Source organism: Benincasa hispida, chromosome 9, assembly GCF_009727055.1.
Source record: "Benincasa hispida cultivar B227 chromosome 9, ASM972705v1, whole genome shotgun sequence".
NCBI classification, from domain to species: Eukaryota; Viridiplantae; Streptophyta; class Magnoliopsida; order Cucurbitales; family Cucurbitaceae; genus Benincasa; species Benincasa hispida.
The window spans coordinates 70,213,204-70,226,207 of NC_052357.1; the positions used below are offsets into that span (position 1 = coordinate 70,213,204).

At 33.8% G+C, this 13,004-nt stretch overlaps 1 protein-coding gene across 7 annotated transcripts; it reads right to left on the minus strand.

Moving 5' to 3' along the window:
- Positions 1 to 4,673: 4,673 nt before the first annotated feature.
- On the minus strand, positions 4,674 to 12,450 carry LOC120086183 (protein EMBRYONIC FLOWER 1). 7 transcript variants are annotated; one of them, XM_039042698.1, is made up of 9 exons: positions 12,117 to 12,449; positions 11,731 to 11,782; positions 10,942 to 11,119; positions 10,174 to 10,337; positions 9,955 to 10,080; positions 9,767 to 9,877; positions 8,158 to 9,557; positions 5,398 to 7,141; positions 4,674 to 5,277 (listed from the first exon to the last, which is right to left on the minus strand). In XM_039042698.1, the coding sequence occupies exons 3-8, from the start codon at positions 11,085 to 11,087 to the stop codon at positions 5,423 to 5,425; spliced, it is 3,666 nt and encodes a 1,221-aa protein (XP_038898626.1). In that variant the 5' UTR covers positions 11,088 to 11,119; positions 11,731 to 11,782; positions 12,117 to 12,449; the 3' UTR covers positions 4,674 to 5,277; positions 5,398 to 5,422. The 7 variants fall into 7 exon arrangements, with proteins under 7 accessions (XP_038898626.1, XP_038898627.1, XP_038898630.1 ...); XM_039042699.1 differs by having other exon boundaries at positions 11,731 to 11,859; XM_039042702.1 differs by lacking the exon at positions 11,731 to 11,782 and having other exon boundaries at positions 8,158 to 9,542; positions 9,979 to 10,080; positions 12,117 to 12,450.
- Positions 12,451 to 13,004: the final 554 nt, after the last annotated feature.

Sequence of the window (13,004 nt, forward strand, 5' to 3'; positions counted from 1 at the left end):
TTTAATTGATATATTTATAAATTTCACACAAGGTTTTTCTAAATGGAATCTAATGAAGAGTATAAATTGTGATAATTACAAGAATTATTATTTAAATTTTACAACCCTGTAAAATTTAAAGATATAAATTAATATTTATAATTTTTTTTAATGTATATTACTAACGTAGGATTTATAATAAATAAAATTGGTACCGTTCCTATTTTTTACACACTGGAATAAAATATAGGGTTAAAGGTTAATGCATGTGTTAGGATAGGAATGGAAATGTACCTTTAGATAACATTCTTTTTTGCCAACCATAGCATAATATAATTCGTCTAGTTAAAACATGTACTTTGGACAAAACAATTAAATTTCTTTTTAATCTTCTTCGTTCAAAAAGCTGCCAATACTCCAACACCGAGCAAAATTGTAGTTAAATACTTTTTTTAAAATTATTATAAAGGTATAGTGGTAAAATAATTGTTACATTTTATTACTCTTTATTAGAACGTTCAATCAAAATTTCACATAGCTTGAAAGAAGGAAATGATTATTAATATTTATATAAGATATTTTGAGTAGTTCTTAAAGAATGAAGATTTAAGTTCAAAGCATAGGTTTACATCCATTCATTGATAAAACACACACATATATATATATATATATATTTACAGAAAAGAAAATTCTTTTTTGCCATGTTTTAAAAAAATATTTGCTACTTATATTGATAATAAAAAAGTAAAATAAAAAATAAAAAAAGAAGTAGAGGAAAGCCTCTCAAATATATCTTTTTTGCTGCAAAAATTAGTTCAGTACAACACCACTCCACATGAACTAAAAAAAACCAATTAAATAATCTAAGTTGACGGGGATTTAGCGATTAATATTAGGGTATATTGTTATTTTCAAAATCACTATAGGAAAATGTTTTTAATCATTCAATATTAATTTTAATGATATGAAAGTTACATTCAAGTGTAAAATTATATAATAAATTGAGTTTCAAAATAATTTTGAACATGAGAAAAAAAATATTTTAACCATTTCGAAATCACTCTTAAACATATCCTTAAAATATAAATATATATATATATATATATAAACATTTGAAAAGAAAAAAAAGAAAATGTTGTTAAAAGTTTTAGGGTAATTTTTGGTAAAGCTGGCAAAGCAGCAATGTGTGGGGCTGTGAAGGGTGAGGATGTAAGTGTATGTAGTGATGCTTTGCTGTGTTTGAGCTAAGAGAGGCTGACCATTTGGCAGTTCCTTTGTACTCTTTTTTGTTTTGATTGATATATATATATATATATATTTATTTATTTATTTATTTATTTTGAAATGCCCATTCTGTCAAATTCAAATTATATAAAATATATCTTTTCTGATCTTTCCACTTCCCTTACTTGCCAAAATAATTAAAACCCTTTCATTTTAGACCCTCCCACCTTATAATTTTACCTTAATCATGACCCTACATTAAATTTAGCCCTACCTTTTTAGGGCAGTTACACTCCATTGAAAAACCACTTTTTCAATTTGGAAACCACATTTTTTGCCCAACCTTCCCTTAACTAGGAGAATCCTTCTTTTTTTTTTTTTGAGGGCCAATTATTTAGTTCTGCTCTCTCTTTTTCTTTTCCTCTATTCATATACCCTATAAATGGACTATGTCACTATTATTTCTTAAATCTTTATCTTTTTTAATGCACTTTCTTTCCTTTAACTATTATCATATTTACATACTTTCTAAGATCAGCTTTTGGGTACTAATTGGTTTGGTTCCAATTCTTATATGCCCTACAGGTTATATTGCACTTGGAAGTAATTTGAAAAGGACAATAGAATCTTGCAAAGGTGAGCCATGGGCTCATCTGTATACTGAAATATTGGAGATTACTGTTCTCTTGGATCGAACACATTCTCCACTTCTATTTCTAATTTATTTTAAATTTTGTAAAGGGTAATGCTCGAGAGAGATATTGATGAATCTAACATAACAAATATATTAACAAAAGTGTACTTTCCTTTTGCCAACTCAATTGTAGAAACTCTAAAGTTGAGCTGTGTGAATACGATGGATAGATATTTGAGAAAGATTCCTTGTTGATAGGTCATTTTTGTTGTATCCTTCGTCAGAAAGTGAAGAAAAAAACATATATCACCTTCTCTAGAGTATCTGTTTGTGAGATCTATGTAGAATTGCTTAATTCATGAGTTTGATTTTGTGCTAGCTCGCTAAAGGGATGGTCGTCTAATGATTGGGGAATTCTTCTTCCACCCAACTTTCAAAGAGAAGTCGTTTTTGTGGATTGTGGAGGTGTGTATTTTGTTGTGGGATCTTTTGGGACAAGAGAAACAATAAAGGGTTTTGAAGTGTGGGAAGGGACTTTAGTGAGGTTCTATGTTTCTCCTTGAATTTCGATTTCGAAGACTTTTTGTAATTATTTTTTAGACAATATTTTATTCTTTTATCGGTCTTTATATTTTTTCGTTTCTGTTTGTTTCAAAGAAAAAAAAAAGTCAGTTGATAAATGAGAAGAATACAGATTTTGAAACCCCATTTTTGGTCGTCAATGATAATAAATACCCAAAAACAATGTGGCGATATAGAGATTAGAGAGTTGGTACATAAAATTTAAGTTAAAAAACCCCAAAGATTATTAGGTTGAACCAACAAGAATTTATCATACTAGTTTATAGAAAAAAATTCCATTTTGATTATGAAATTAGAAGTTTAGCTGTAAAGGCAGTTGTTATTTCTGATGGTTTCCGGATTTGGATAATCAAAGTTCGGAGGAACCAAAACATAGACCTTTTGTTTTCTTTCCTTCGTCACATATTTCCCATTAAGACCATCTCTTTCTTTATCTGCCAATGCCATGTCTCTGAGGCTTTTTTCTGTCAACTAGAAACCGAGTCAAAAGTTAAATTAAATCAAAACCGACTCCCGACCCAGAAAGTACTATTTCAGAGGTCATGTTTTTGTCATAACCATTTTAGTATACCATTGGGTATAAATAGAAGAAACCCTCTGGAAAACACACAAGAAGAAGCATTGATTTTTTTTTTTTTTTTTCGTATGTGGTCAGCTTCTAGCTGGCAAGTGCGTATGTGCTTTAAGACAGCAATAGATAATTTTTTGTGTTTTTGTTGTATAATATGCTGAAACTTTTGTTGATTTTTAGAGCTTATACCTGCCATTAGTCATGTCTCATAGTGATCTTTGTTAATGATAACATTGTAAGTCATATGTTCATCGAGTGTCTTGTTGGAAGAGATCCAGGTTTGTAATTAATTGTTATCTATCATTTGAAATAAAATATCTTGATTTGGTACCAACTATGATAACACCACATGCATATGTAAATTGGTAGGATAGAATCCACTTCAATTCTTTGATAGATGTATTTGCCTTGAACTATAAATAAAAAGTTTATACCCACAAAGAAGTTCAATTTACTATTTTTTTTCAAAAGAAAAATAGCAATTTATATTCAACTGATGGTGTTGAGTATTGCATCGATTTACATCTTCCTTCAAATTTCGTTTGGAAAATATCATATAAAACTTATAATTTTTATCTATTGAACTCTTAAATTTTTGTGAGTAAATCAATTTAGGCTTTCCATTATGATTAATTTTGAAAACATCCATGCATCAATTCTCACAGATATGTAGAATTCTTCAATATTGATTTAACTAAACTGACAATTAGAATGGATCTATAAATGAGATTATGAATAGATACACTTATGAAAGTTTAGAAGTTTAATTGATATAATTGGTAAGTCTCACACGATGTTCTTCCAAGTGGAATGTAATAAAAAGTGTAAACTGATACACAATTTGGAGTTCAAATTTAATACAACTATTAATTTAGGGTTTTAATTGATATAATCCAAAATTTAAAGATATAAATTGATATTTTATTTAGGAGATTAGCCTCATGATGAACGAGGTTGAAACCTGAAGGACCTTGACAATTAATGATTTTATTTGTATATAAGAATCCATGAATGAGGCGTTATTTCATCAAGTGGCCAACCATGCACACTACTTGATGGATGCATACATGTCTCAGAATCACGATACTCCATAGTTAGGGAAAAGACCATCAACTCAAAACTTAAATACTTGAAACAGTCATCAATCTATAAGAAAAGAAACGACCTTCAATATAAGAAACATTCAACATTCTGATTGAAAGCTGGTTTGACATGATTTCATTGTTTAAAATAAAGTTTTTTAACTAAAGAAAAAGATCTTTTTACACTTAAAAAATCATTTCAAACAAATTCATAAAATTGTATGAAGAAATCAAGTTGAAGTAACTTTGTGCTAGTGTCACATCACCTTATATATAAAAAAAAAAAAATATAGAAAAATGTTAATGTTTATAAGTGTGATAGGCACTAATAAACATACATCTACTTGTGTCAATCACTCGCATGAATAGATGTTTATCATTGTATATCACTAGTATACAATGATTTTTTTTAATACTAAAAAATATTTATAATCATTTTGTTATTTAAAACAATTACAATATATATATAATCTAACTAGTTAAGTCTATCGTACACATAGTTCTGTTAAACTGACAAGAAAAGAAAGGGAACAAATTAAGGACAATAAATAAACACTGTGCTCCACCCATCATTGTCTTTCTACAAAGAGAAGCAGTACTCTTTTTTTTTTTTTTTCCCTTTCTTTCTTTCTTATTTCAAGTTCACTCCCACAACATCACAGTACAATATATAGTTCACACTAAAGCTACAAATATTAGTATTTTTCCAACAGAAACAATCCAACGAGCCTCGAATTTTCTTCAAATATTCTAAAGAGAAAAATCTAGCTAATTCTCTGTTATTCCTTCTCACACTGCTACCTCATCAGTGCATAAAACTGACGGAACTTACCCTCTTCCGAAAACCAAAAAGTAGAGAACTCAGTGTATATACATAACCTTATGATTTGTGAATGAAGTATAACAACGTACATCAAACCAAAATTGCATATACAATAAATGTACTGATGAATCTCAAGATTCACGATTTCACGTAGTCTTATGTACAGGCCTTAGCTTATATCGAAGATGCGCATCCGCAGCCAGTCTTTGTTGGAGAGTGCCAGAAAGAGGGTGAACACAATAATGCAGGGAAGTAACCCAAGCCACAAATATCCTTGGGTGCAACGGCAGTTCATATTCTACACTTTTTACCAATATTTTAACCGGCAAGACATCTATAACGTTCCCAAGTAATGAAAATGAACCATTTAAAACTTAAAATCCTGCTGAAAAATGAAGAAAATGCAATTAGATGACTTCAAAAGATGCATATATGACCAATGGCATGGACAAAAAAATATATTTTGATGCATCTCAAAAGACGAGAGATTTTAGAGTATTACCAGCTTGATTTTCTTGACGATGATCTCACATGCTATAATGTAATGCATGTTGTTTTACAACAGCATGCTTCATATTCCTTTTGCGTTTGCGCCCATCCATGTTATTCAAATCAGATGTATTTTCAGAAATCCTTTTTGAAAACTGTAAATCTTCAGCCCCTATCATGTATACATTTCCCGCATCTGGTATGCTAAATTCAGCAGGATTTTTATTAATGCTGCAGATTCCAAACTCAGAACTGACTTTCGAATGCTCCAACATTCTTTTAGTACCATGGCGCTCTATTATACATTGTCCAGGATTTTCTAGTCTATGATATCCACTCATAGACACCAAAGAACTAGAAGGACCACCAGATTTCTTTTGCAAGGTATGAATGGGAAAAACTCCTTCATTGGAGCCTTGACCACTTGTAAGTACACTCTTCTGTGATTTTTGAACTCTGTTCCATGTTGAAGTGGAGCACTTGGTTCTCTCTTTCTGTTTACATTGTAATCCTGTTAAATCAGAAACTATTTCACGACTTTCATTTCCCGAGGAAGGAGAAATTGATGCACCGCCCACTGAAGCACGATGGTAATAATCGTGAGACTTCTTTAAGGGGTGGATTTCACCATAATAATCAGATGAATAATTGATGGTATCAAATGCCTTGTGCAAACCAACATCCATCCCAGAAATATCCTTAGCTTTGGGATCGGGGGGAAAAGGTTTCCTGGAAAATTTTGGGTTGTCATGCATTTCACTGCGCTGCATTCCTGCATCCATAAGGCTGAGTAAATGCATTGCTGACATGGTTTCATTAGAATACAAATCCAACGACCCCCTCAGGTTTCGAGGAAGCTCAATGCCATTAGAATCGCAATGAAATGGGTACTTAGCACGGGTCCCGCTGAAATTTTCCAAACCATAATTACCATCATCTTTTTCAATATTGGTAACTTTTGGATTAGAAAATTTAAGATTATGCCCTCGATTCATAGCCCCTTTGCTACTTGATTCAGGATAGTTTTTACTAGCATTCACACTAGTTGACTGAGATGCAATCTTTCTAGGAGTGGTAGGTATATATGAATGATGATTTGGCATGGCTTCGTTCCATAGATGAGCTACGTCTACATTGTTTTGTGAAACAGGATGGTGAACGTCATTTACCCTGAAAGATTGCGCCCTGTAATGAGAGGACTCCTGATCTTCCAGACCACCAGTATATTGGCGATATTGAGAACATGCATTCTCACCAGTACTTCTTGCCAAAAATTTGACGGGATTTGATGACTTATTTTGAGAATGTCCAAATGTAGAATATTCTGCAGGGATAATAGTCTGACGTAGGTGATCTATGTTAAAATGTCCTCCCTCAGTGTGAGAAAAGTAATTATCTGAATTTTGTTTGCCGTATCCCACATTATCTCCTGCCGTGTGCAAGTTATTTCTCCCATTCCTAACCTTCCACTTGGGACTAATTTTCTCCTGCAACGAGCCACTATTGCCACATGCATTATTACTGAAATTCATAATCTGAGCTTTCTTTGAACTTGTCTTTGATACGGATTTACTATTTCCAGTATTATCAAGGCACCTTTCATACTGATTTTTAGCCATGAGCTCAACAATTTCCATTGGAATGTCATCTAAAGCTCTTTGCTCAGATATCTTACCAACCGAATGCTCACTCTGTTTCATCTGAGCTGCCAAGTGCTCCCGAACACTCTTTTCAACTTTGTGTACCCCGGAATTATCCTACAAAACCAAAGAGACTAGTTAAGTATCAAAACCTGAAATCATAATTTGACAAAATATGTAGGGAGATCGGAAATAAAAGAATAAAAGATATACAAGTAATTTTACAGTAAATAAAGTAAAAAGAGAATCTAAGGAACATAATAATAGTAGATTTGTCATGCATAAATTTTACAAGATTCATGGTTCCATATGCAATCTTCAGTGACTTATTATTAAAATTTGGGAGTGATGCATGTACGAAAGACTTAGAATTTTTCTTAAATGTGTTGATGCAATTATAAGTTGCAAGTTCCATGAAATATAAACAAACAAGATTTCCATCTTGAGCACACAGTTTAAGACCTAGCTACTTGTGAAAACTTTGCAAGTTTTCCATTCATAAAAATCAACACATCGGAGGATTGAGCAGGAAGAGGAATAAACAGAGATGGAATCTGAAAGCTTTAGAATAAAGCAGCAGACACGTTTGAGACTTAAAACTCAAAGTTCCCTGGAAATACAATAATAGAGCAGGGATGAGAGAATAGTGGTGGAAATATATAGCTGAAATAAGTGAAACAGGAAGCAACAGATCTTCAGAGACTTTGCTCTTGGAAAAGGCCAGGAGGGGAGTGAAATTTCAAGAAATGTAATAGGTTGCCACTCTCCACTTCCAACTTCTCGTGAGAAAATGGTAAATAAAACATTAAGAAAATGAGAAAAATTCAAAAGTTTCAACCAGATATGATCTGTAACCTTGACACTTGAACTTTTCATATATTAACAACTATATAAGTTCATCCAGCTGAAGTCCTTAAGCCATTATGCAAAACACTTAATGTTTGCATCAGTGAATGATTCCATTGAAAGCCATGAAACATTTTATTTATGAAGCTATGTCAAACAGATGAACCATGCAGAACGCAAGTAATCTAGAAAAAAAAAAAAAAAAAAATACTCAGGCATCATGAGTGCATCATAAAATTGTTTCATATATAGGCTACAAAAACAACACAGTATGGCAGAACTAATACCATTGCCTGCAACTGAGACCAGCTATCATCATTAACTTGAGAATTTGAATTTTGTTTCCCATTTGAGAAATGCATTCTGCTAGTGGTTGTCTTACTATTGACTCCACCATGTCCTACTTGCCGAGAAAAATTATCTGAATAATTAAAAGGAACATTTGAGTCTTTAAGTTTCTTGGCTTTGGCATCTTTGATCCTAACTACACTTGCTGTTCCTTGCCAAGATAACAACGAATGCGAGCCATCCTCAGTCCCAAAAATGGATTTTTTTTCATTTCTTGCATTGGCTAAATTGCTAGTGAGGGAAAGATGCAAACCTCCACTATGTTTATCCAGCACTGATGGACAAGAAACAACCACGGGCTCATTGTTCCCGAGTTCCACTTCTTTTGAGGCTGAATCTCTTCTTGGCATGCTATTGGTCCAGGTAATTCCCTGCCTGTCATCAATTACAGTGATCTTGCTTTTCCTCTTAGACAAACTAGAAATTGGCTCAATTCTTGAACCAAATAAAAGAAATGGATCCATTGCATGGCCAGAAAACTCGTTGTGTTTAAGGGAAATGTCAGACGTATTGTCACCACTTCCTGGTGGAATATTAAGAGGAGAGCATGCTTCGATTTGGATCTTTTTGTTCTTCTTACCATGAAGAGATTTCACATCATTCCTACACTTGTTCAAGAAACTTTTCTTATTTCGTAAACCGGTTCCGACTAATGCATTTTCAGATTCACTAGCATGAAAAGAATTTGTTGTTTCCACATCTCCCTTCAATGCCTGAATCTTGTTATCCACGTTGTATGAAGAGGAACTCTCTGCAGCAAGGCAATCTTCATTCAGAGGCAGTTTACCTTTTAAATTCTGACTCGAACACCTGACATTCTTTTTGGCAGCCACTGGACATTGGGAAACAGAAGGCTCTTTTAACCCTTCAGATTTTGCTGAATTCCCATGGGATGGGGACTCTTCTGTATCGATGTGATTAGTTTTTATATTTTCATGTTCATTCAGCAACTCAGTCAGTAGGCGCACCTTCCGGAACTTTCGGCGGTGCAAACTGCCTGACTTATCTATATGATGGTCTTGCGTATCATTTTCTACTGAAATTTCAGTACGCTCAGATGCTGTGGCATAACTTCCATCAAGTTCTGCTGGATACGCATTTGCAGGATCCCTCTGTCTCTCGACATTACATGCCTGATCAAACACCTTGACTCCTGATGACAAAAGAGTTACCTCAGTTTGTTCATTGTGTGCAGAAATTTGTTTCTCATCATCAAAGACTTCAAGATTTTCATCAATCACTTTGAGGTTTCGAAGACCAAGCTCAACCTCAGCAACTTCATTCCCACAGAGTAGCTTGCAGTTGTCAACAGATTCCCTATGCTCTGGATTAAGAGTTACTGTTTTACAAATAAAATATAAAATTATGGGAGCAAGCAAATATGTATCATGCAACTATGAGAAGCAATATAAATGAACAGATATGCTTTTATAAAGATATGCCAGTGGAATTTTTCCCCTATATGACCACATGTGCGGTTGCTTATCTAAGAACTATAATTTCAGCTATGTTCTCCAAGCAGGTTTCTTCAATGGCATCATAATTTACCTGGATCACTTCTGTTATGTTCTAACATTAGATTTGTCTCTACTTCTGGCACTACACTAGTCGATATGGGAGTTTCTGTATTCAAGATCCATCCAGAGTCAACCTCATCTCCTGGAAAGAAACAAATAAATTAATCAAGAGCCTGAAAAAGTAGGGCATTAAAATGGAAAAGTCAGAACAAAGAATGCCTTCAGCTTTCTTTTCTTTCTCACTCATGAAAGATGGAGGATGATTGAGGTTGCACACATTCGTAGAGACATTAGCCACTGCCTCTCTTGCATCAGGCGTTTCTACATTCGAAGATTTCTCAAAACCTGACAGAATACAGCAAAAATGGAAAATTAAGACATTGGTGATGATAGAAATGCCATGGCAACAGTCAGCTATTAGATCCTTTTTAGCACCACCTGCAGGAGTCTCCTTCCTGCAATTTTGACATCGCCACCACCTGAACTGCGGAACATGAAAAGGTGGAAGCAAGGATATTGTCTCTGCAGACTCATAGTCACCATCTAAATCAAATGGCCAGCATTTTTTCCAATCTTTTTCGCGCATTTGAGATGCATATCCACTGAACAAAAGGCAATTGATGAGGAAAAGGAGTTTTACATTGATGTTGAGAACATGTTTTGAGGAAACTAATTCATGGCGCAATGTAACAAAAAACACTGGATTTGCAGGATATTGAACCTTCACTTCATCGAGAAATCTTTTCTTTAACCTAACTCTAGGCTCCTGTTTGAAATTCATGTTGAACGAACATGTTAAACTAGGTGAGCTCAAATGCTAAATATCATTTTGCACATTTGGTCTTGCCTGGATAGCAATATTAAAAAGCAACCATGTGATGAGGGTTCTAGTTGCTATGTATAGTTGCATTTTCAGTGAAGCTTCGAACTAAATTTCCAAATTGGACAAAACAATAGAAAGAAAGTAGATATGTTTTCATTTGTGCGTGGACAATAAGACTAGCATGAAAACCAAGCTGTGAAAATCGTCCATTTGTGTGTATATAAGTGCACTAGAAGAGGCATAAGCATGAATATTGATCTCAACGACACGGGCATGAACCAAGCTCTAGTTAACCCAGTCTCAGTTTTCAAACAAAGCCATATAACCTAATTGAAAAGAGGAAGACAAAAATATGTTTAAACTTGATAGGGTAAAGATCATACCGAATGGAGAAATGATCACAGTTTCCAGCATCAGGTTTATCAATACAACTGGAAAGATCTATAAATAAAGAGTCAATCTCAATGAATGGGACTGTAGTCCTCAAAATGATACTTGAATCATTCTTCTGGTGATGCTCCTCGTCCATTAGAAGACTTCTGGTATGCTACCGGTTTAAAGCTGTACAATGATCAATTTGTGAACATATATACAAGCAGCAGAGCTAATTGGTGAAAGTATCATAAAATGATAAGCATCAAATTTTTTATACGTATAAAATATACAATCAGATCTATCAAAGGTTTTTAAAGACAATAAAAAGTTAATAACAAAGAATACACAAGCCTTACAGAAGTTACATAAAAATAATAATCATGTGTGCTTATTTCTCACATAAAATAACAATTCCTAACAAAGAAAAATGTATAATTCAAGAGAAACAACTCGTGATGAAGCAAACATTAATCTAAGACACATAACATTTCACATAAAATAATGAACACTTGCAAATTATTAGCACAGATAATTCAAGAGTAACGAACCTTAAACCCTAAATAATTATTTTAGATAACAAGCAAGGATGTCTACAAACCATAATTTCACATATTACAAACGATAAATTATATCAATAACCAGCTCCGCTCACATATAATTCAAATAAAAACAAAATTCAGTACTATAGTACGAAAAGCGTAGTCTAGGGTTTACCGAGATCAATTACCTGAAAATAGCGGAGGTACAGTAGATGACATAAGGAAAATGGATTTAACAAAACCACCAAAAATACTCACCATCCGAGAAATCTAACAGCAATGGAAGAGGCGAAGGATGCGAATTGGTTCGCTGATAAATATTTAGGGTTTTTATTCAGCTCAGAAATTCGAGACAGACAAACAGTTGACCCAGTGACAATCAAATAACTGAAAGTATCATATAAAATGCCGGATACTTAGACAATTCACTTTCGAAAAATCAGTCATATAAGAAAATTTAAAGGAGAAAAGAAAAAGTAAACAACAACCAAATATTTCGGGGTAAATAGAGAAGAAAAAAATGAGCTAAAATAAGAAGAAAACAGCTGAAAATAAGCTGAAGAGAATCTGAAGCGATAAAAAGGAAAGAAATCGAAAATTTCACACAGAAGAAGAAGGAAAATTAAATGGAGTCAAGAACGTACCTAGGTTCAGCCAACTGACAATCGGAACGACGATGAATTAACAAGAGAACGATTCTTCACGGCCAGTCGATGAAACTGTACTGGTAGAAAGAGCATTTAGAGACGAAGACACAGATCAAAGCTGTAAGATGAGATTCGAAGCTGATCGAGAAGAATTCGAGTGCGAAGCTCCGAAAACCCTAGAGAGAGAAAGGGAAGTTTCGATAGTTGAGAGAGAGAGAGAGAAAGAGAGATCTATAGATAGTGGAGTGGATTTTTCTTTTTTCTTTTTCTTTTCTTTTTTTTTTTTTTTTTTTTGGAGTTTAATAATAATTTCTCAGTCCTTGAAAGGAGGTTTGGATTGTGCGTATTAAAATCATCCATGCCCATGCCATCCACATTCCACATGTACATAACATCCGCGACCTATTTATTTAGAGAGAGTGATGTTAATATTTAAAAATTAAAGAAAAAAGGGTGGGTACTCGTGGAGGTAACTACAGGTCGACACGTGGCAGATTCATGTGGATTGTTATCTGAAGGGGTATATCAGGCTTTGGGCGTGAATGAACCGAAAGGGGAAACCCTAGCGAGTTAAAAAACAAAAAACAACCATTTCACCACGCGTAGCTTACACGCACGCTTACTTGACGAATGGAGTTAGTCCATTTGTGCCTGTCGTGTCACCAAAGGCAAAAGATGCCTTCCCACTTAAACGCATTCTAACTGGTGCGTACATTCCACGCAACCTGCCTAGAAGTTCGACTAGGACCAGGACTACTATCTCATTCGAAACCCTAAAATTTTCTAAACCACTCTGCTCGTTTTTTTCCTCTCTCTCCCCTTTTTCCCCTTAGATCTTTTTCTCTCTTCTTCTTATTATTTTTTATCTTAAATCTTTGTATCTTA